The sequence below is a fragment of the Heptranchias perlo genome, chromosome 39 (assembly GCF_035084215.1).
Source record: "Heptranchias perlo isolate sHepPer1 chromosome 39, sHepPer1.hap1, whole genome shotgun sequence".
NCBI classification, from domain to species: domain Eukaryota; kingdom Metazoa; phylum Chordata; class Chondrichthyes; order Hexanchiformes; family Hexanchidae; genus Heptranchias; species Heptranchias perlo.
In genome coordinates, this window is record NC_090363.1 from 10,107,865 (window position 1) to 10,128,389 (window position 20,525).

Sequence of the window (20,525 nt, forward strand, 5' to 3'; positions counted from 1 at the left end):
TGGGAGTGTTTGATGGGACAGTGTAGAGGGAGCTTTACCCTGTATCTAACCCGTGCTGTACCTGCCCTGGGAGTGTTTGATGGGACAGTGTAGAGGGAGCTTTACTCTGTATCTAACCCGTGCTGTACCTGCCCTGGGAGTGTTTGATGGGACAGTGTAGAGGGAGCTTTACCCTGTATCTAACCCGTGCTGTACCTGCCCTGGGAGTGTTTGATGGGACAGTGTAGAGGGAGCTTTACTCTGTATCTAACCCGTGCTGTACCTGCCCTGGGAGTGTTTGATGGGACAGTGTAGAGGGAGCTTTACTCTGCATCTAACCCGTGCTGTACCTGCCCTGGGAGTGTTTGATGTGACAGTGTAGAGGGAGCTTTACTCTGTATCTAACCCTTGCTGTACCTGCCCTGGGAGTGTTTGATGGGACAGTGTAGAGGGAGCTTTACTCTGTATCTAACCCATGCTGTACCTGCCCTGGGAGTGTTTGATGGGACAGTGTAGAGGGAGCTTTACTCTGTATCTAACCCGTGCTGTACCTGCCCTGGGAGTGTTTGATGTGACAGTGTAGAGGGAGCTTTACTCTGTATCTAACCCGTGCTGTACCTGCCCTGGGAGTGTTTGATGGGACAGTGTAGAGGGAGCTTTACTCTGTATCTAACCCGTGCTGTACCTGCCCTGGGAGTGTTTGATGGGACAGTGTAGAGGGAGCTTTACTCTGTATCTAACCCGTGCTGTTCCTGCCCTGGGAGTGTTTGATGGGACAGTGTAGAGGGAGCTTTACTCTGTATCTAACCCGTGCTGTTCCTGCCCTGGGAGTGTTTGATGGGACAGTGTAGAGGGAGCTTTACTCTGTATCTAACCCGTGCTTTGCCTGACCTGGGAGTGTTTGGTGGTTACGCAGGGAGCGTAAAATGGTAAATTATTGTGTTCTCCAAATTATTTCCCTCACACGATGAGCAGAAAAAAAAGAGGTCAGTAAGATCACAGTCCGTGTGTGAATGAACAGCAGTAGATTTCACCCTCGCTGTCACTGACCATATTGAAATGCGGTCATACCGAAAGCAGGAAGTGTGGCATCTAAAAATACAAAGCAGTGGTTTAGTACAGGTCCTCGTGCAGAGAGACTGAGACACAGAAGGGCTACCGATGGCCGACAAGCTGCACCAGGACCTGAGCTGCACCATCTGTGCTCAGATGTTCACCCAGCCCGTGACCCTGGACTGCGGCCATAACTTCTGCAAGGCCTGCATCGTGGGGGTGTGGGGGGAGCTGGAGGCCGTGGTCTCCTGCCCCCAGTGTGGCAGGGAGTTTCCCAGGAGGGAACTGGTGACCAACCAGCTCCTGGTGACCATGGTGGCGAGCCTCCAGCACCTGAACCCAGGGGTGGAGACCGGGGGGAATGGCCTGAGGTGCCCGGTCCACCTGGAGGACCCCCAGCTGTTTTGCTCCAAGGATCTCAGGCTAATCTGCTCCAGCTGCCTGGCACTGGGCGAGGAGAGGAGCCATAGATTGATAACCATTGAGGAGGCCTACGAGTTCTGCAAGGTAGGGTGATTTGAATTGGGGATTTCTAGAGACCTGACACCTTTTGCTTAGTGTGAGGAGTGAGGGGTATAATGCCCCCCCATTGGTTTAAACGTAAAGGAAAATCGTGCGGCATTTGTCACGGCTGAAGCCAGTTTTACACACGGGCAGCCAGTTGAAAATCGTCCCCCAGTGGCTCTCTTGTTTTGGCCCCTTTAAGCAGTAGCTGCCCCCAGCTTTGATAACAAAGGCGTCAGCCGTGGCTCAGTGAGTGGCACTCGCTCGTCTCTGAGACAGAAGCTCGTCCATTCAAGTCCCGCTCCGGAGACTCGAACCCATAATCGCTCCATGTCGCCAGTCCCGAGGGAGTGCCGCACCGCCGGAGGTGCCGTCTTTCAGATGTGAGGTTAAACCGAGGCCCCGTCTGCCGTCTCAGGTGGATGTAAAAGATCCCCCGGCCACTATTTCGAAGAAGTCCTCCCCGGTGTTCTGGTTAATATTTATCCCTCCACCAACGTCAATAAAAACAAATTATTCACATTGCTCTTTTTTTTGTGGGATCTTGCTGTGCACAAATTGGCTGCCACGTTTCCTACATTACAACAGTGACTACGTGTCAAAAAAGTACTTCATCGGCTGTAAAGCACTTTGGGACGTCCTGAGGTCGTTGAGGGCGCTGTATATAAATGCAAGTTGTTACTTTTCCTTGTCCTGAGTCTTGCTGACCATTGCTGGCGAGAGTGCAAATGGACACAGAGGCCATGGAATTCCACAGTGGGATTCTCCCGGTGACCCGCAAATACTTTGGTGCGAAAATGGCAAAACTTTGGCCGTTTTCCTCCATCCGCATCGTATCTCCCGGGGGTTCCTCCATCCGCATCGTATCTCCCGGGGGTTCCTCCATCCGCATCGTATCTCCCGGGGGTTCCTCCATCCGCATCGTATCTCCCGGGGCTTCCTCCATCCGCATCGTATCTCCCAGGGCTTCCTCCATCCGCATCGTATCTCCCGGGGCTTCCTCCATCCGCATCGTATCTCCCGGGGCTTCCTCCATCCGCATCGTATCTCCCGGGGGTTCCTCCATCCGCATCGTATCTCCCGGGGCTTCCTCCATCCGCATCGTATCTCCCGGGGCTTCCTCCATCCGCATCGTATCTCCCGGGGCTTCCTCCATCCGCATCGTATCTCCCGGGGCTTCCTCCATCCGCATCGTATCTCCCGGGGCTTCCTCCATCCGCATCGTATCTCCCGGGGCTTCCTCCATCCGCATCGTATCTCCCGGGGGTTCCTCCATCCGCATCGTATCTCCCGGGGCTTCCTCCATCCGCATCGTATCTCCCGGGGCTTCCTCCATCCGCATCGTATCTCCCGGGGCTTCCTCCATCCGCATCGTATCTCCCGGGGCTTCCTCCATCCGCATCGTATCTCCCGGGGCTTCCTCCATCCGCATCGTATCTCCTGGGCTTCCTCCATCCGCATCGTATCTCCCGGGGCTTCCTCCATCCGCATCGTATCTCCCGGGGCTTCCTCCATCCGCATCGTATCTCCCGGGGCTTCCTCCATCCGCATCGTATCTCCTGGGCTTCCTCCATCCACATCGTATCTCCCGGGGCTTCCTCCATCCGCATCGTATCTCCCGGGGATTCCTCCATCCACATCGTATCTCCCGGGGCTTCCTCCATCCATGTCGTATCTCCCAGGGCTTCCTCCATCCACGTCGTATCTCCCGGGGCTTCCTCCATCCACATCGTATCTCCCGGGGGTTCCTCCATCCACATCGTATCTCCTGGGGGTTCCTCCATCCACGTCGTATCTCCCGGGGGTTCCTCCATCCACGTCGTATCTCCAGGGGTTCCTCCATCCACGTCGTATCTCCCGGGGGTTCCTCCATCCACATCGTATCTCCTGGGGGTTCCTCCATCCACGTCGTATCTCCAGGGGTTCCTCCATTCACATCGTATCTCCAGGGGTTCCTCCATCCACATCGTATCCCTGTGGGTTTTTTTTATTCATTCATTGGGTGTGTGTGTCACTGGGCGAGGCCGGCATTTATTGCCCATCCCTAATTGCCCCTTGAGAAGGTGGTGGTGAGCCGCCTTCTTGAACCTCTGCAGCCCGTGTGGTGAAGGTTCTCCCACAGTGCTGTTAGGAAGGGAGTTCCAGGATTTTGACCCAGCGACGATGAAGGAACGGCGATATATTTCCAAGTCGGGATGGTGTGTGACTTGGAGGGGAACGTGCAGGTGGTGTTGTTCCCATGTGCCTGCTGCCCTTGTCCTTCTAGCTGGTAGAGGTCGCGGGTTTGGGAGGTGCTGTCAAAGAAGCCTTGGCGAGTTGCTGCAGTGCATCCTGTGGATGGTACACACTGCAGTCACTGTGCGCCGGTGGTGAAGGGAGTGAATGTTTAGGGTGGTGGATGGGGTGCCAATCAAGCGGGCTGCTTTGTCCTGGATGGTGTCGAGCTTCTTGAGTGTTGTTGGAGCTGCACTCATCCAGGCAAGTGGAGAGTATTCCATCACACTCCTGACATGTGCCTTATAGATGGTGGAAAGGCTTTGGGGAGTCAGGAGGTGAGTCACTCGCCGCAGAATACCCAGCCTCTGACCTGCTCTTGCAGCCACAGTATTTATATGGCTGGTCCAGTTAAGTTACTCTATCCACATCGAATCTCTGAGGGTTCCCCCATCCACACTGTAACTCTGGGGGTTCCACCGGTCTCCCATTGAAGTTACGGTGGGATAACAGGGAGATCTCACCCCTCCCCATCCCCCGGCCCCCTTGGGATCGCAGGGCCTGACGGAGGACAAAATTGGGTTTTCTTGCGATGCCCTTTGCAGTTGAATGGCCTGCCAGCACTCACAGCCTGGTCTGACAGGGGACGATCAATCAGTTGGGTGAGGTACCAGGGAGTGCTGTAGGGGTGCATTCCAGTGTGGAGTCAGTTCCTTCAGGAAAGGGAAGGGAAGGGAAGGGGAGAAAGAGAGAGGAAAAGTAAACAAAGCAGATCTGTTTGTTTACATTTAACCCCATGCAACAGGTGTGGGAGTAAACAATTGTGCACGACACTCAAGAAATAAGAGCAGCTTGTAACAAAGGTAATGCAATAATCGTGGGGGACTTTCATCTTCATATAGACTGGGCAAATCAAGGAGGACAAGCTGATAGAATGCGTTCGAGACAGTTTCCTCGAACAATACATCATGGAACCAACCAGGGAACAGGTTATTTTAGATCTTGTCTTGTGTGATGAGACAGGGTTAATTAGTAATCTCAGAGTAAAGGAACCTCTAGGGAAGAGCGATCATAATATGATAGAATTTCACATTGAGTTGGAGAGTGACGTACTTAAGTCCGAAACTTAAACTTAAATAAAGCCAATTTTAAAAGTATGAGGGGCGAGTTGGCTAAGGTAGATTGGGAAATTAGACTAAAAGGTTTGACAGTAGATAAACAATGGCTAACATTTAAAGAAATAATTCAAAATTCTCAACGACTATACATTCCATTGAGAAATGAAAACTCCATGGGAAAAGTGATTCATCCGTGGCTAACTAAAAAAAATTAAGGATAGTGTTGGATTAGAGGAAGAGGCTTATAATGTTGCCAAGAAGGGTAGTAAGCCTGAGGATTGGGAGAGTTTAGAAACTAGCAAAGGATGACCAAAAAATTGATAAGGGAGAAAATAGAATATGAGAGTAAACTAGCAAGAAATATAAGAACGGATTGTAAGAGCTTCCACAAATATGTAAAAAGTAAGAGATTAGCAAAAGTAAACGTGGGTCCCTTAGAGGCTGAGACAGGAGAAATTATAATGGGGAATCAGGAAATGGCAGAGACGTTAAACAAATATTTTGTATCTGTCTTCAGAGCAGAAGCCACAAAAGAGCATACCAGAAATAGTGGGGAACCAAGGGGGCAATGAGAGGGAGGATTAAAGTAATTAATATCAGTAGAGAAAAAGTACCAGAGAAACTAATGGGACTAAAAGCCAATAAATCCTCTGGACCTGATAGGCCGACATCCTAGGGTTCTAAAAGAGGTGGCTGCAGAGATAGTGGTTGTGATCTTCCAAAATTCCCTAGATTCTAGAACGGTCCCAGCGGATTGGAAGGTAGCAAATGTAACCCCGCTATTCAAGAAAGGAGGGAGAGAGGAAACAGGGAACCACAGGCCGGTTAGCCTGATATCAGTAGGGAAAATGCTGGAATCCATTATTAAGGAAGTGGTAACAGGGCACTTAGAAAATCATAATATGGTTAGGCAGAGTCAACATGGTTTTATGAAAGGGAAATTGTGTTTGACAAATCTATTAGAGTTTTTTGAGGATGTAACTAGCAGGGTAGATAAATGTAAGGAGTCTTACAACACCAGGTTATAGTCCAACAGTTTTATTTAAAATCACAAGCTTTCGGAGGAAGCCTCCGAAAGCTTGTGATTTTAAATAAAACTGTTGGACTATAACCTGGTGTTGTAAGATTCCTTACATTTGTCCACCCCAGTCCATCACCGGCATCTCCACATCAGGGTAGATAAAGAGGGACCAGTGGATGTAACGGATTTGGATTTTCAAAAGGCATTCGATAAGGTGCCACATAAAAGGTTGTTACACAAGATAAGGGCTCATGGGGTTGGGGTAATATGTTAGCGTGGATTGAGGATTAGTTAATGACAGAAAACAGAGAGTAGAGATAAACGGGTCATTTTCAGGTTGGCAGGCTGTAACTAGTGGGGTGCTGCAAGGATCAGTGCTTGGGCCTCAGCTATTTAATGACTTAGATGAAGGGACCGAGTGTAATGTATCCAAGTTTGCTGATGATACAAAGCTTGGTGGGAAAGTAAGCTGTGAGGAGGACACAAAGGGGCCGATTTTGCAATGGTGGGGGGTTGGCAGCGGGGGAGGGAGGGGTGAAGGTACACGTGGCAAAACCCAATAAACAAAACTTACCGTTTCCGACACGATCGCAACGTAATTGATGGTCATTAAAGTTCTTTCCAGGTTTCGCGCCTGGCAGCCCCTGATTGACAGGCTGACTGCCGACAGGAGCTGCAACACTGGGGGGGGCGGGGGGGAGAGAAATAGAGAGAGCAAGACATCATCCAGCGCTGGAGGGGAAGATCGGGGGTGGGGGGGAGAAAGGGGACGATCGGGGGGGGGTGCGAGAGAGGGGAGGATCGGGGTGGGGGGGAGAGAGGGGAGGATCGGGGGGACATGGGGGGGGTGAAGAGGGGGAGATCGGACAGGGAGAAATCAAACATCAGAGCAGGGTGGAAAGGTAGGTTGATTTTGTGTTTTAACTTGGTGCAATGGTTTTTTTATTTAATTTATTTTGTTTCTTTTTCCCTGATCTGGCCCTGGTTTCACCAGGTGTGAATCAGAAGCGGTGGGAAAGCCGCCCGGGTAAGTTTAAAAATCGTTCTAACTACCTAATATGTCACAGGTAAAGGGCCTCAATGAGGAACATTTGGCTCTTTAACTATCGTCCTGCCGGCTTTAATTGCCGCACACAGGTCCGTCCGAGGGGAAGTCGGCTGGTTGGAGCCGGCTTCCGAACCCGCTCTGCATTTCTGCGATTTTTACAGCCCCCCCAACGCACCCGCAATTTAAGTGTAAAATCACCTCAAAGAGTCTACAAAGGGATATAGACAGGTTAAGTGATTGATCAAGAAGGTGACAGATGGATTATAATGTGGGGAAATGTGAGGTTATTCACATTGGACAGAATATTTTTGTAAATGGTGAGCAACTGCTAAATTTTGGTGTTCAGAGAGATTTGGGTGTCCTCGTACAAGAAAGTTCGCATGCACCATAAGATGTTTTATAAATACATTAAGAGCAAGAGGATAACTAAGGAAAGAGTAGGGCCTTTTAGAGACCGAAAAGGTAACCTATGTGTGGAGGCGGAAGATGTTGGTATGGTTCTTAATGAATACTTTGCGTCTGTTTTCACAAAAGAGAGGGACGATGCAGAGATTGTAGTTAAGGAGGAGGAGTGTGAAATATTGGATGGGATAAACATAGTGAGAGAGGAAGTATTAAGAGGATTAACATATTTGAAAGTAAATAAATCGCCAGGCCCGGGTGAAATGTATCCCAGCTGTTAAAAGAAGCAAGGGAGGAAATAGCGGAGGCTCTGACCATCATTTTCCAATCCTCCCTGGCTACAGGCTTGGTGCCGGAGGATTGGAGAACTGCTAACCTCGTACTGTTGTTTAAAAAGGGAGCGAGGGATAGACCGAGTAATTACAGGCCAGTCAGTCTAACCTCAGTGGTAGGAAAATTATTGGAATCAATTCTGAGGGACAGGATAAACTGTCATTTAGAAAGGCACGGAGTAATCAAGGACAGTCAGCATGGATTTGTTAAGGGAAGGTCATGTCTGACGAACTTGATTGAATTTTTTGAAGAGGTAACAAGGAGGGTCGATGAGGGTAGTGCATTTGATGGATTTTAGCAAGGCTTTTGACAAGATCCCACATGGCAGACTGGTCAGAAAAGTAAAAGCCCATGGGATGCAAGGGAGAGTGGCAAGTTGGATCCAAAATTGGCTCAGTGGCAGGAAGCAAAGGGTAATGGTGGAGGGTGTTTTTGTGACTGGAAGGCTGTTTCCAGTGGGGTTCCGCAGGGCTCAGTGCTAGGTCCCTTGCTTTTTGTGATAGACCTAAATGTAGGGGGCATGATTAAGAAGTTTGCAGATGATACAAAAATTGGCCGTGTGGTTGATAGTGAGGAGGAAAGCTGTAGACTGCAGGAAGATATCAATGGACTGGTCAGGTGGGCAGAAAAGTGGCAAATGGAATTCAATCCGGAGAAGTGTGAGGTAATGCATTTTGGGAGGGCAAACAAGGCAAGGGAGTACACAATAAATGGGAGGATACTGAGAGGTGTAGGGGAACAGAGGGAACTTGGAGTGCATGTCCACAGATTCCTGAAGATAGCAGGACAGGTAGATAAGGTGGTTCAGAAGGCGTATGGGACACTTTCCTGTATTAGCCGAGGCATAGAATAGCAGAGGTAGAGTGGTAGAGGCAGAAACCCTCAACTCATTTAAAAAGTACTCGGATATGCACTTGAAGTTCCGTAACCTACAGGGCTACGGACCATGAGCTGGGAAGTGGGATTCGGCTGGATAGCTCTTATTTGGCCAGCACAGACACGATGGGCCAAATGGCCTCCTTCTGTGCCGTAACTTTCTATGATTTTACGATATGAGGTACAGCAAGCAATTAGGAAGGCAAATGGCATGTTGGCCTTCATTGCAAGGGGGTTGGAGTACAAGAGTAAGGAAGTCTTGCTACAATTGTACAGGGCTTTTGTGAGACCACACCTGGAGTACTGTGTACCGTTTTGCTCTCCTTATCTAAGGAAGGATTTACTTGCCTTGGAAGCAATACAACGAAGGTTCACTAGATTGATTCCTGGGATGAGAGGGTTGTCCTATGAGGAGAGATTGAGTAGAATGGGCCTTTACTCTCTAGATTTAGAAGAACAAGAGGTGATCTCATTGAAACATGTAAGATTCTGAGGGGGCTTGACAGGGTAGATGCTGAGAGGATGTTTCCCCTGGCTGGAGAGTCTAGAATTAGGGGGCATAATCGCAGGATAAGGGGCCGGCCGTTTAAGACTGAGATGAGGAGGAATTTCTTCACTCAGAGAGTTGTGAACCTTTGGAATTCTCTACCCCAGAGGGCTGTGGATGCTGAGTCATTGAATATATTCAAGGCTGAGATCGATGGACTTTTGGTGAATCAAGGGATATGGGGATCGGGCGGGAAAGTGGAGTTGAGGTCAAAGATCAGCCATGATCTGATTGAATGGCGGAGCAGGCTCGAGGGGCCGTATGGCCTACTCCTGCTCCTATTCCTTCTGTTCTTATGTTCTCACGGGCTTTGATGTGGTAATCGGCCATACATGCCCGCTGCCAACTGCACCGTTTAATCTTAGCGTCTAATACATGTGATCGAGTATGTAGAAGGTGATTGGAAGATCCCAGCACTCACCCCAAGGCACAGTAGAGCAGCGATGCTCTGTGTGTCTCTGGCCTGCTGGGAAGAGCTATTGGGAAGAGCTCACTGCGATGTCATTCTGTACAACAGCTGCAAATGAGAAAGGGTTGGGTTGTTTTTTAATTTGTTGCAATGGGGGTGAATGGGGCAGGATTTGCTCCATTTTGATTCTGTACAATGGGGGTGAATGGGGCAGGATTTGCTCCATTTTGATTCTGTACAATGAGGGTGAATGCGACGTTGCTGTTTGTGGGATCTTGCTGTGCGCAAATTGGCTGCCTCGTTTCAAATAAAAGCACTTTGTTGACTGTAAAACGCTCTGGGACGTCCTGAGGTTGTGAAAGGTGCTGTATAAATGCTAGTCCTTTCTTTATCTCCGATGCCATCTCGTGTAAGAGACAAGAAGTGGTTGCTATTTTCAACACTTTTCAAACAGCGTCCAACGTGTGTGAACTTTCTTCCCCCCCTCCACCCCCCAAACATACAAATATCCCCCTCCTCTCCTGAAGGTGCTTGTTCCTTGACTCATTACATGGCCATGCGGGGGCAGGCGGGAGGTGTTATAGCCGAGCCGTGTCCTGTGCTCGCCCGACGTCCGCTGCCATGGGTCGTCCAGCGGAGGGGGGGGCCACTGGATGATGATGGTGATGACGAGCGGGACACCTGGCAGATTATTCCTGCTCCTGAACCAAGAACTCCTCCTCCCCGGAGAGCAGGAGACCAGAGCTCTGGCCTCTGGGCGTTGCGTTGACCTCCAGAGGGGCGCTCGGGTCCAATGGGAGCGGAATGGTGACCAGAACCCACCAATCCCACCCCAAACCCGGACCTCCTGCTCGCGGGGTGGTGGGGGGGAGGGGGTGTGAGTCAGGTAGGGAGAGGGGCGAGGCCATGGAGGGATTCGAACACGCGGATGAGAATTGTAAAATCGAGGCTTCGGGGGACTGGGAGCCAATGTAGGTCAGCGAGCACGGGGGTGATAGAGAATATTGTGTCGAACGTGAGCAGTGAAGCACTGAGCAAATTGTTCCTTTTTTTTTAACGGGATCTTACCGTGCGCAAGATGGCTGCTGCGTTGGCCGACAGCTAAGTGCCCCTTCGTTGCCTGCGAAGCGCTTTGAGATGTCTCTCCGAGAGAGAAGTGACACGAGGCTGTGCACGTGCTGCCCTCCTTTTATAAATGGACGTGGTCGCTGTTATGTACGCGCCTGCCCCTTTAAGAGATTATTTCCTTTGCCGCTGCATGTACATTGTTTCTGAGCTCCTCACCGAGCTATTTAGAAATGTGTTTCAACCACTAGGTCACAGGAAGTAAAAGGCAGTGAGAGTGTGAGACGCTCGAAGGCCTGGGCTGTTTCAGTGACGCTGGGCCGTCAGGGCGCACCAGATGTTATTTGCGTTCCATGGGTTGATGCGACTCTGCGTTTTTCCTCCGCGCGACGATGCGCCTTAATTAGAGGCGCTAACACCGCGTTCAGTCAGCCCTCGCTCGACCATAACGCCTAACAGGCGGGCCAGCGGCGAGGGCTGCTGAGGCTATTCTTTGTCCTCGCTCAGCCGAGGCCGCTTCAGGAGACGAAAATAAAACTACCCCGAATCCACACACCGCGATGTTACATATCACATTCGGAGGAGTCTCAGAGGGCTCCATGTGATTAAATGTAGGGACTGCTGTTCTGAGGTTTGCGCTGCTGTACCTGACCCTGGGAGTGTTTGACGGGACAGTGTAGAGGGAGCTTTACTCTGTATCTAACCCGTGCTGTACCTGCCCTGGGAGTGTTTGATGGGACAGTGTAGAGGGAGCTTTACTCTGTATCTAACCCCGTGCTGTACCTGCCCTGGGAGTGTTTGATGGGACAGTGTAGAGGGAGCTTTACTCTGTATCTAACCCGTGCTGTACCTGACCTGGGAGTGTTTGATGGGACAGTGTAGAGGGAGCTTTACTCTGTATCTAACCCGTGCTGTACCTGCCCTGGGAGTGTTTGATGGGACAGTGTAGAGGGAGCTTTACTCTGTATCTAACCCGTGCTGTACCTGCCCTGGGAGTGTTTGATGGGACAGTGTAGAGGGAGCTTTACTCTGTATCTAACCCGTGCTGTACCTGCCCTGGGAGTGTTTGATGGGACAGTGTAGAGGGAGCTTTACTCTGTATCTAACCCGTGCTGTACCTGACCTGGGAGTGTTTGATGGGACAGTGTAGAGGGAGCTTTACTCTGTATCTAACCCGTGCTGTACCTGACCTGGGAGTGTTTGATGGGACAGTGTAGAGGGAGCTTTACTCTGTATCTAACCCGTGCTGTACCCGACCTGGGAATGTTTGATGGGACAGTGTAGAAGGCGCTTTACTCTGTATCTAACCCGTGCTGTATACCTGCCCTGGGAGTGTTTGATGGGACAGTGTGGAGGGAGCATCACTCTGTATCTAACCCACACAATGTATTGGGAGAGACGACACAGGGAGGAAAGATTCACAGAAAGAAGGGAATATAGAGTTGAAAACAGGAGGGGGAGATAGACAGAAAAAGAGAGACAATGAGAAAAAACTGTTTGAAAGAGAAACGGAGATGAAAAGAATGAAGGACGAGAGGATATTTGCAGAGACAATTACAGGAAGAGAGACCTTAATTTATTGATTGTGAGCAAAACCACAGAAAGACTCGTATTTATACAGCGCCTTTCACAACCTCAGCTTTACAGCCAATGAAATACTTTTGAAGTGTAGTCGTTGGTGTAATGTAGGAAACATGGCAGCCAATTTGCGCACAGCAAGATCCCACAAATAGCAATGTGATAATGACCAGATAATCTGCTTTAGCGTTATTGGTTGAGGGATAAATATGGGTCAGTATACCAGGGAGAACTCCCCTGCTCTTCTTTGACTGGTGTCATGGTCTCCTTATCTCAGGAAGGATGCCCTTGCCATGGAGGGAGTGCAACGAAGGTTTTCCAGACTGATTCTCGGGATGGCAGGACTGACGTATGAGGAGAGATTGGGTCGACTAGGCCTATGTTTACGAGAGTTTAGAAGAATGAGAGGTGATCTCATCGAAACATATAAAATTCTAACAGGACTAGACAGACAAGATACAGGGAGGATGTTCCCGATGGCTGGGGAGTCCAGAACCAGGGGTCACAGTCTCAGGATACGGGGTATGCCATTTAGAAGCGAGATGAGGAGAAATTTCTTCACTCAGAGGGTGGTGAACCTGTAGAATTCTCTACCCCAGAAGGCAGTGGAGGCCAAGTCATTAGATGTGTTCAAGAAGGAGATAGATATATTTCTTAATGCTAAAGGGATCAAGGGATATGGGGAAAAAGCGGGAACAGGGTACAGAGTTAGACGATCAGCCATGATCATTTTGAATGGCGGAGCAGGCCCGAAGGGCTGAATGGCCTACTCTTGCTCCTATTGTCTATATTTCTATGAGGGACTTCGGTTACGTGGATAGACTGGAGAAGCTGGGGTTGTTCTCCTTAGAGCAGAGAAGGTTGAGAGGAGATTTGATAGAGGTGTTCAAAATCATGAGGGGTTTAGATAAAGTAAATAAAGTGAAACTGTTCCCATTGGCGGAAGGGTTGAGAACCAGAGGACACAGATTTAAGGTGATTGGCAAAAGAACCAAAGGCGACATGAGGAAAAACTTTTTTACGCAGCGAGTGGTTATGATCTGGAATGCACTGCCCGAGGGGGTGGTGGAGGCAGATTCAATCATGGCCTTCAAAAGGGAATTGGATAAATATTTGAAGGGGAAAAATTTACAGGGCAACAAGGCTAACTGGATTGCTCTTACAAAGAGCCAGCATGGGCTCAATGGGCCGAGTGGCCTCCTTCTGTGCTGTAACTATTCTATTTCTATCTGAAAGACTCCAGTCTCTGAAGTCAGACTTGAACCCATGACTTTCTGACTCAGAGGCAAGAGCGCTGCCCACCGAGCCACAGCTGACGGAAGACGTATGAAAGTTGTGATATTTGAAAGCTTAATGTGTTTGTGTGAAATTCTTTGGCCGATATTTCAATACAGTTGTTTACCCATCTGTTTGGAGTAGATTAATACCTCCCTGAAGATAACAAAAAGGGGAATCTCATACAAAGGCATCAAATGTTCGTCCACTGCTGTCGGGGTTGGGGAGGGAGGGGGTAATATTTCCTTATATGTCAATGGAAAGGACAAATCGGGAGAGGTGTATAACGGGGGTTAAAATTAACCCCCACAGTAATTTCTGGGCTCTGATTTGGGGAAATCCAGGTACTAAGTGCAATGTCACCACCTGCTGGCAAGAAAGGAATATGACACGACAACAAAAAAATGGACTTTGGGCAAATTGGCTGTTGTTTGTATCGCGAGCATGTGATCAAGCAACGGAAACGGGTACCTGAGGGTGGTTTATGGGCGGCTGCTGTGTTCAGGCGCTCGCTGGCATTGGGGGAAGGGGGGACTGAGGCGCACCGCGCAAGGGCGCGGGGTCAAAGACCAGGGGCACAGGTTAAAGTCAAGATGTGTCAAAATAAGACATCCAGGCAACATTTATTTGAGCGAGATGGCGGTGGTTTGTATTCCCTTGAATCTAGAAGATTGAGGGGTGATCTGATTGAACTGTGAGAAGGATTCGGTAGGGTAGATACGGAGAAACTATCATTTCCTCGGGTGGGGGAATCGAGAACGAGGGGACCTAATCTTAAAATTGGAGCCAGGCCATGCGGGAGCGAAATCAGGAAGCACTTTTTCACACAATGGGTAGTGGAAATCTGGAACTGTCCCCCGCAACCCCCCCACAACAAAAGGCAGTGAATGCTGGGGGACGTTTGGAGCTTTCAAGACTGAGATCAATAGATTTTTGTTGGGTAAGGGATATGGAGCACTTGTGGGGGAGGCTATAACTAGGGGGCCATCAGTACAAGAGAGTCACTAATAAATCCAATAGGGAATTCGGGAGAAGCTTCTTTACCCAGAGAGTGGTGAGAATGTGGAACTCGCTACCAGAGGGAGTAGTTGAGACGAATAGCGTAGATACATTTAGGGGGAAGCTGGATAAACACACGAAGGAGAAAGGAATGGAAGGATATGCTGATAGGATGAGAGGAGGCTCGTGTGGAGCATAAACACCAGCATCGACCTGTTGGGCCGAATGGCCTGTTTCTGTGATGTACATTCTAAGTAATTCTATGTAAAATGGCGGGTATATGGAGTTGAGGTGCAGATCAGCCATGATCAGATTGAATGGTGGAACAGATTCGAGGGGCTGAATGGCCCACTCCTGTTCCTATGGACTTTGGCTGTTTCCTAATAATCGGTGAAGTTCCTCGTGACTCAGTACCTGATCGTCTGATATGTTTCCCTGAAGGGCAAATTGGAGAACTCGGTGCTTTTCCTTGAGAAGAAGCTGGAGGAGTATCGTGGGGCGCAGTCCGATCAAGAGTTCAAGATCTCTGAGACTCTGGTGAGCCCTTTCTCTGGTACGACAGGTACACACAGTTACGAGAATAAGTCCTCGGTTTTAAAATTCTCTTCTTCATCTTCAAATCCCTCCATGGCCTCCCTCCCCCTCTCTGTAACCTCTTCCAGCCCTACAACCCTCCGAGATCTCTGCGCCCCTCCAATTCTGGCCTCTTGCGCATCCCCGATTTCCTTCACTCCACCATTGGCGGCCGTGCCTTCAGCTGCCGAGGGCCCTAAGCTCTGGAATTCCCTCCCTAAACCTCTCTACCTCCCTCTCTTCCTTTTAAGACCCTCCTTAAAACCTACCTCTTTGACCAAGCTTTTGGTGGCTTGTCCTAATAAGACATTTGGGCAACATTTATTTTAGTAAGCTGCCGACGGCTTGTATTCCCTTGAGTGTAGGGGATTGAGGGGGTGATCTGATCGAGGTGTTTAAAAGGAATTGATAGAGTCGATACGGAGAAACTATTTCCTCTGGTGGGGGGGGGAGAATCAAGAACGAGGTGAACGCAATCTTAAAATTAGAGCCAGGCTGTTCAGGAGCAAAATAAGAAAGCATTTTTTTTCACACAAAGGTTAGTGGAGTATCCTGGATGGAGGTCAAATGGTTCAAACCCTACATCTTCTGACTCAGAGGCAGGGATGCTATCACTCAGTACAGTAGTGGGAAGATAGTAGGGTTGGTGTTGAGGAAGGAAGAGATAAAATGGGCTGAAAGGCCTTCGTCCGTTTGCACCCTGCGACTGTTAACGTTCCATCTCCACCCCCTACCCACCCTCATCTTGAATCCAATGTTCTAGGAGCTGGTAGAGAGTCTCCAGGAGAACGTTGAAGCTGAATTTGCCAAATTGCACCAGTTCCTGCAGAGGCAGGAGGGCGCCCTGACCGAGAAACTAAGGAGGGAATCCGAGAACCTGGTGCACTCGCTGGAGGGAAGCTTCAAACTGATCTCCAAGAAGAGCAGTTCCATCGAGAAGTTCATCGCTGAGATACGCTCGCTGATCGACACGGAGGACCGAAGCAGACTCCTGACGGTGAGGAGAGCTTCATTCTGCACCCGGGCAGCTCCTTTTAAAAAAAAATAATTAATTCTCGGGATGTGGGCCGGGCCTGCATTTATTGTCCTGGAGAAGGGTGGTGGTGCTGGTGGGTGGGCCGTCTTCTAGTATCGCTGCAGTCCATGTGTGAAGGCGGTCCCACTGGCGTTGGGGGGTAATCTCTCAGTGGCGTTGGGGGGTAATCTCTCAGTGGCGTTGGGGGTAATCTCTCAGTGGCGTTGGGGGTAATCTCTCAGTGGCGTTGGGGGTAATCTCGCAGTGGCGTTGGGGGTAATCTCGCAGTGGCGTTGGGGGTAATCTCGCAGTGGCGTTGGGGGTAATCTCGCAGTGGCGTTGGGGGGTAATCTCGCAGTGGCGTTGGGGGTAATCTCGCAGTGGCGTTGGGGGTAATCTCGCAGTGGCGTTGGGGGTAATCTCGCAGTGGCGTTGGGGGTAATCTCTCAGTGGCGTTGGGGGTAATCTCGCAGTGGCGTTGGGGGGTAATCTCTCAGTGGCGTTGGGGGTAATCTCGCAGTGGCGTTGGGGGGTAATCTCGCAGTGGCGTTGGGGGTAATCTCGCAGTGGCGTTGGGGGTAATCTCGCAGTGGCGTTGGGGGTAATCTCGCAGTGGCGTTGGGGGGTAATCTCTCAGTGGCGTTGGGGGTAATCTCTCAGTGGCGTTGGGGGTAATCTCGCAGTGGCGTTGGGGGGTAATCTCTCAGTGGCGTTGGGGGTAATCTCTCAGTGCTTTTGGGGGTAATCTCACAGTGGCGTTGGGGGTAATCTCTCAGTGCTTTTGGGGGTAATCTCTCAGTGGCGTTGGGGGTAATCTCTCAGTGCTTTTGGGGGTAATCTCACAGTGGCGTTGGGGGGTAATCTCTCAGTGGCGTTGGGGGGTAATCTCTCAGTGGCGTTGGGGGGTAATCTCGCAGTGGCGTTGGGGGGTAATCTCTCAGTGGCGTTGGGGGTAATCTCGCAGTGGCGTTGGGGGGTAATCTCGCAGTGGCGTTGGGGGTAATCTCGCAGTGGCGTTGGGGGTAATCTCTCAGTGCTTTTGGGGGTAATCTCATGCTAGTAGAGGAGGCTCAAGGGGCCGCATGGCCTGCTCCTGCTCCTATTTCTTATAAAACCACCATAACCCAGAGAGCTGGGAAGGGGTTAGAGAGACCCTGTAACACTGTCATTATAGGTGTGGAATTAAATGTTTCTCCCCCCACCCCCCGCCCCCCCCCCCCCCAGATATAAATCTGGGGTTCGGTTACAAGGATGGTGGGAGGTTTTCCGTGAACGTTTCCCTGGTGTGTTATTGGCGTACCTGTGGCAATGCCGAACCCTTTCGCCGGAGCCAGTGCCCCCCCCCCGGTGGAGGCCGGATCAGCTTCACCCAGCGCACGGGTCACTGTCCCGAGCCCCCGGATCCCGAGGCAGGTTAAACGGCTCCTGAATTTGCTGAGGGAGCGGAGGAGCCAAAGAGGGAATTTCCAACAATTGAGATCTGGGTGAAATTCTGCCCCAGCCCCTCTGTGCTGTAAATATCTGTTGGTTTGAGTTTCGCCTTGTCTGCTATTTAAAGAAAGTCGTTTGGTTTATTTATTGTGATTTTACTTATTTTTAAATTTAGGATATCAAGTGTGTCCTTCAAAGGTAGGTAATCCCGAACAACACCCGTCCACATTAAACCACAGGGGCATCGTTAATCCTGAATCTCCAGATTCAGTGAGTGAGTGCGTGAGAGTGCGAGTGAGTGTGTGTAAGTGTGTGTGTGTGAGCGAGTGAGTGTGTGTAAGTGTGTGTGTGTGAGCGAGTGAGTGTGTGTAAGTGTGTGTGAGTGTGTGTAAGTGTGTGAGCGAGTGAGTGTGTGTGAGTGTGTGAGCGAGTGTGTGTGTGTAAGTGTGTGTAAGTGTGTGTGTGTGTATGTGAGTGTGTGAGCGAGTGAGTGTGTGTAAGTGTGTGTGTGTGTGTGTGTGTAAGTGTGTGAGCGAGTGAGTGTGTGTAAGTGTGTGTGTGTGTGTGTGTAAGTGTGTGAGCGAGCGAGTGTGTGTATACTCAGGTGAGGATAGGATTGGGTTCAGCTGCCATTCTCTCCAAGATTGAATACCCCACTGACACTCTGGGCTCAGACCAGTAGAATGGCCACAGGTGAGGTACCCTGGGGGTGGGTGTGGGGGTGAGGTACCCTGGGGGTGGGGGTGGGGGTGAGGTACCCTGGGGGTGGGGGTGGGGATGGGGGTGGGCGGGGTGAGGTATCCTGGGGGTGGGGGTGGGGATGGGGGTGGGCGGGGTGGGGTACCCTGGGGGTGGGGATGGGGTTGGGGGTGGGCGGGGTGAGGTACCCTGGGGGTGGGGATGGGGGTGGGCGGGGTGGGGTACCCTGGGGGTGGGGATGGGGTTGGGGGTGGGCGGGGTGAGGTACCCTGGGGGTGGGGATGGGGGTGGGCGGGGTGGGGTACCCTGGGGGTGCGGATGGGGTTGAGGTACCCTGGGGGTGGGGGTGGGGGAGCGATGTACCCTGGGGGTGGGGGTGGGGGAGCGATGTACCCTGGGGGTGGGGGAGCGATGTACCCTGGGGGTGGGGGTGGGGGAGCGATGTACCCTGGGGGTGGGGGTGGGGGAGCGATGTACCCTGGGGGTGGGGGAGCGATGTACCCTGGGGGTGGGGGTGCGATGTACCCTGGGGGTGGGGGAGCGATGTACCCTGGGGGTGGGGGAGCGATGTACCCTGGGGGTGGCCAAGTGTCCGGGAATCCTACCCCAGGAATGAGCCAGGGCCACAGTGTGTGAGGGGAGTGTTTGGGGGCCGGGACCTGCTTTCATGATGTGAACACAAACCGGTTGAACTGTGGGTGATATTATTTCCCCTGTTCATCCATCCCTGTGACAGTCCCTGCTCGCTGTCGGAACAATGGCGATAAAATCTGATCAACACCTGTACAGGTGAGACTGTTACCGAGACAGCGTCAGCAGGAGCCCCTCTCTTCCCCTCACCCACCCCCACACTTACACACACACACTCTCACACTCACACTCACACTCTCACACACTCACACTCACACTCTCACACACAAACTCACACACTCTCTCACACACACTCTCACACACACTCCCTCTCACACTCCCTCTCACACTCTCTCACTCTCTCACACACACTCTCTCACACACTCCCTCTCACACTCTCTCACACACTCTCACACACTCCCTCTCACACACTCTCACACACTCTCTCACACTCTCTCACACACTCTCACACACTCCCTCTCACACTCTCTCACACACTCTCACACACTCTCACACACTCCCTCTCACACTCTCACACACTCCCTCTCATACTCTCTCACACTCCCTCTCACACTCTCTCACACACTCTCACACACTCCCTCTCACACTCTCTAACACATTCTCACACACTCCCTCTCACACTCTCTCACACTCCCTCTCACACTCCCTCTCACACTCTCTCACACACACTCTCACACACTCCCTCTCACACTCTCACACTCTCTCACACACTCTCACACACTCACTCTCACACACTCTCACACTCTCACACACTCCCTCTCACACTCTCTCACACACTCTCACACACTCCCTCTCACACACTCTCACACACTCTCTCACACACTCCCTCTCACACACTCTCACACACTCTCTCACACACTCCCTCTCACACACTCCCTCTCTCACACTCTCTCACACACTCTCACACACTCCCTCTCACACACTCTCACACACTCTCTCACACACTCTCTCACACACTCCCTCTCACACACTCTCACACACTCACTCTCACACACTCTCACACTCTCACACACTCCCTCTCACACTCTCTCACACACTCTCACACACTCCCTCTCACACTCTCTCACACACTCTCACACACTCCCTCTCACACACTCCCTCTCACACTCTCTCACACACTCCCTCTCACACACTCCCTCTCACACTCTCTCACACACTCCCTCTCACACACTCTCACACACTCCCTCTCACACACTCTCACACACTCTCACACAGTCCCTCTCACACTCTCTAACACACTCTCACACTCTCTCACACACTCCCTCTCACACTCTCACACACTCCCTCTCACACTCTCTCACACACTCCCTCTCACACTCTCTCACACTCCCTCTCACACTCTCTCACACACTCCCTCTCACACTCTCACACACTCCCTCTCACACTCTCTCACACACTCCCTCTCACACTCTCACACACTCACTCTCACACACTCTCACACACTCCCTCTCACACTCTCTCACACACTCTCACACAGTCCCTCTCACACTCTCTAACACACTCTCACACACTCCCTCTCACACTCTCTCACACTCCCTCTCACACTCTCTCACACACTCCCTCTCACACTCTCACACTCTCTCACACACTCTCACACACTCCCTCTCACACTCTCTCACACACTCTCACACACTCTCACACACTCCCTCTCACACTCTCTCACACACTCTCACACACTCACTCTCACACACTCCCTCTCACACACTCCCTCTCACACTCTCTCACACACTCACTC

General features: G+C 51.1%; 1 protein-coding gene across 1 annotated transcript in view; it reads left to right on the forward strand.

Moving 5' to 3' along the window:
• Nucleotides 1–1,124: 1,124 nt before the first annotated feature.
• The window catches only part of LOC137304928 (zinc-binding protein A33-like), a 23,418-nt gene continuing 4,017 nt past the window's right edge, over nt 1,125–20,525 (forward strand). The window contains exons 1-4 of the mRNA XM_067973713.1: nt 1,125–1,539; nt 14,863–14,958; nt 15,758–15,991; nt 17,616–17,638. Of these exons, the coding sequence (XP_067829814.1) occupies nt 1,141–1,539; nt 14,863–14,958; nt 15,758–15,991; nt 17,616–17,638 (752 nt within the window). The 5' untranslated portion in view covers nt 1,125–1,140. The remainder of the gene's footprint in view (nt 1,540–14,862; nt 14,959–15,757; nt 15,992–17,615; nt 17,639–20,525) is intronic.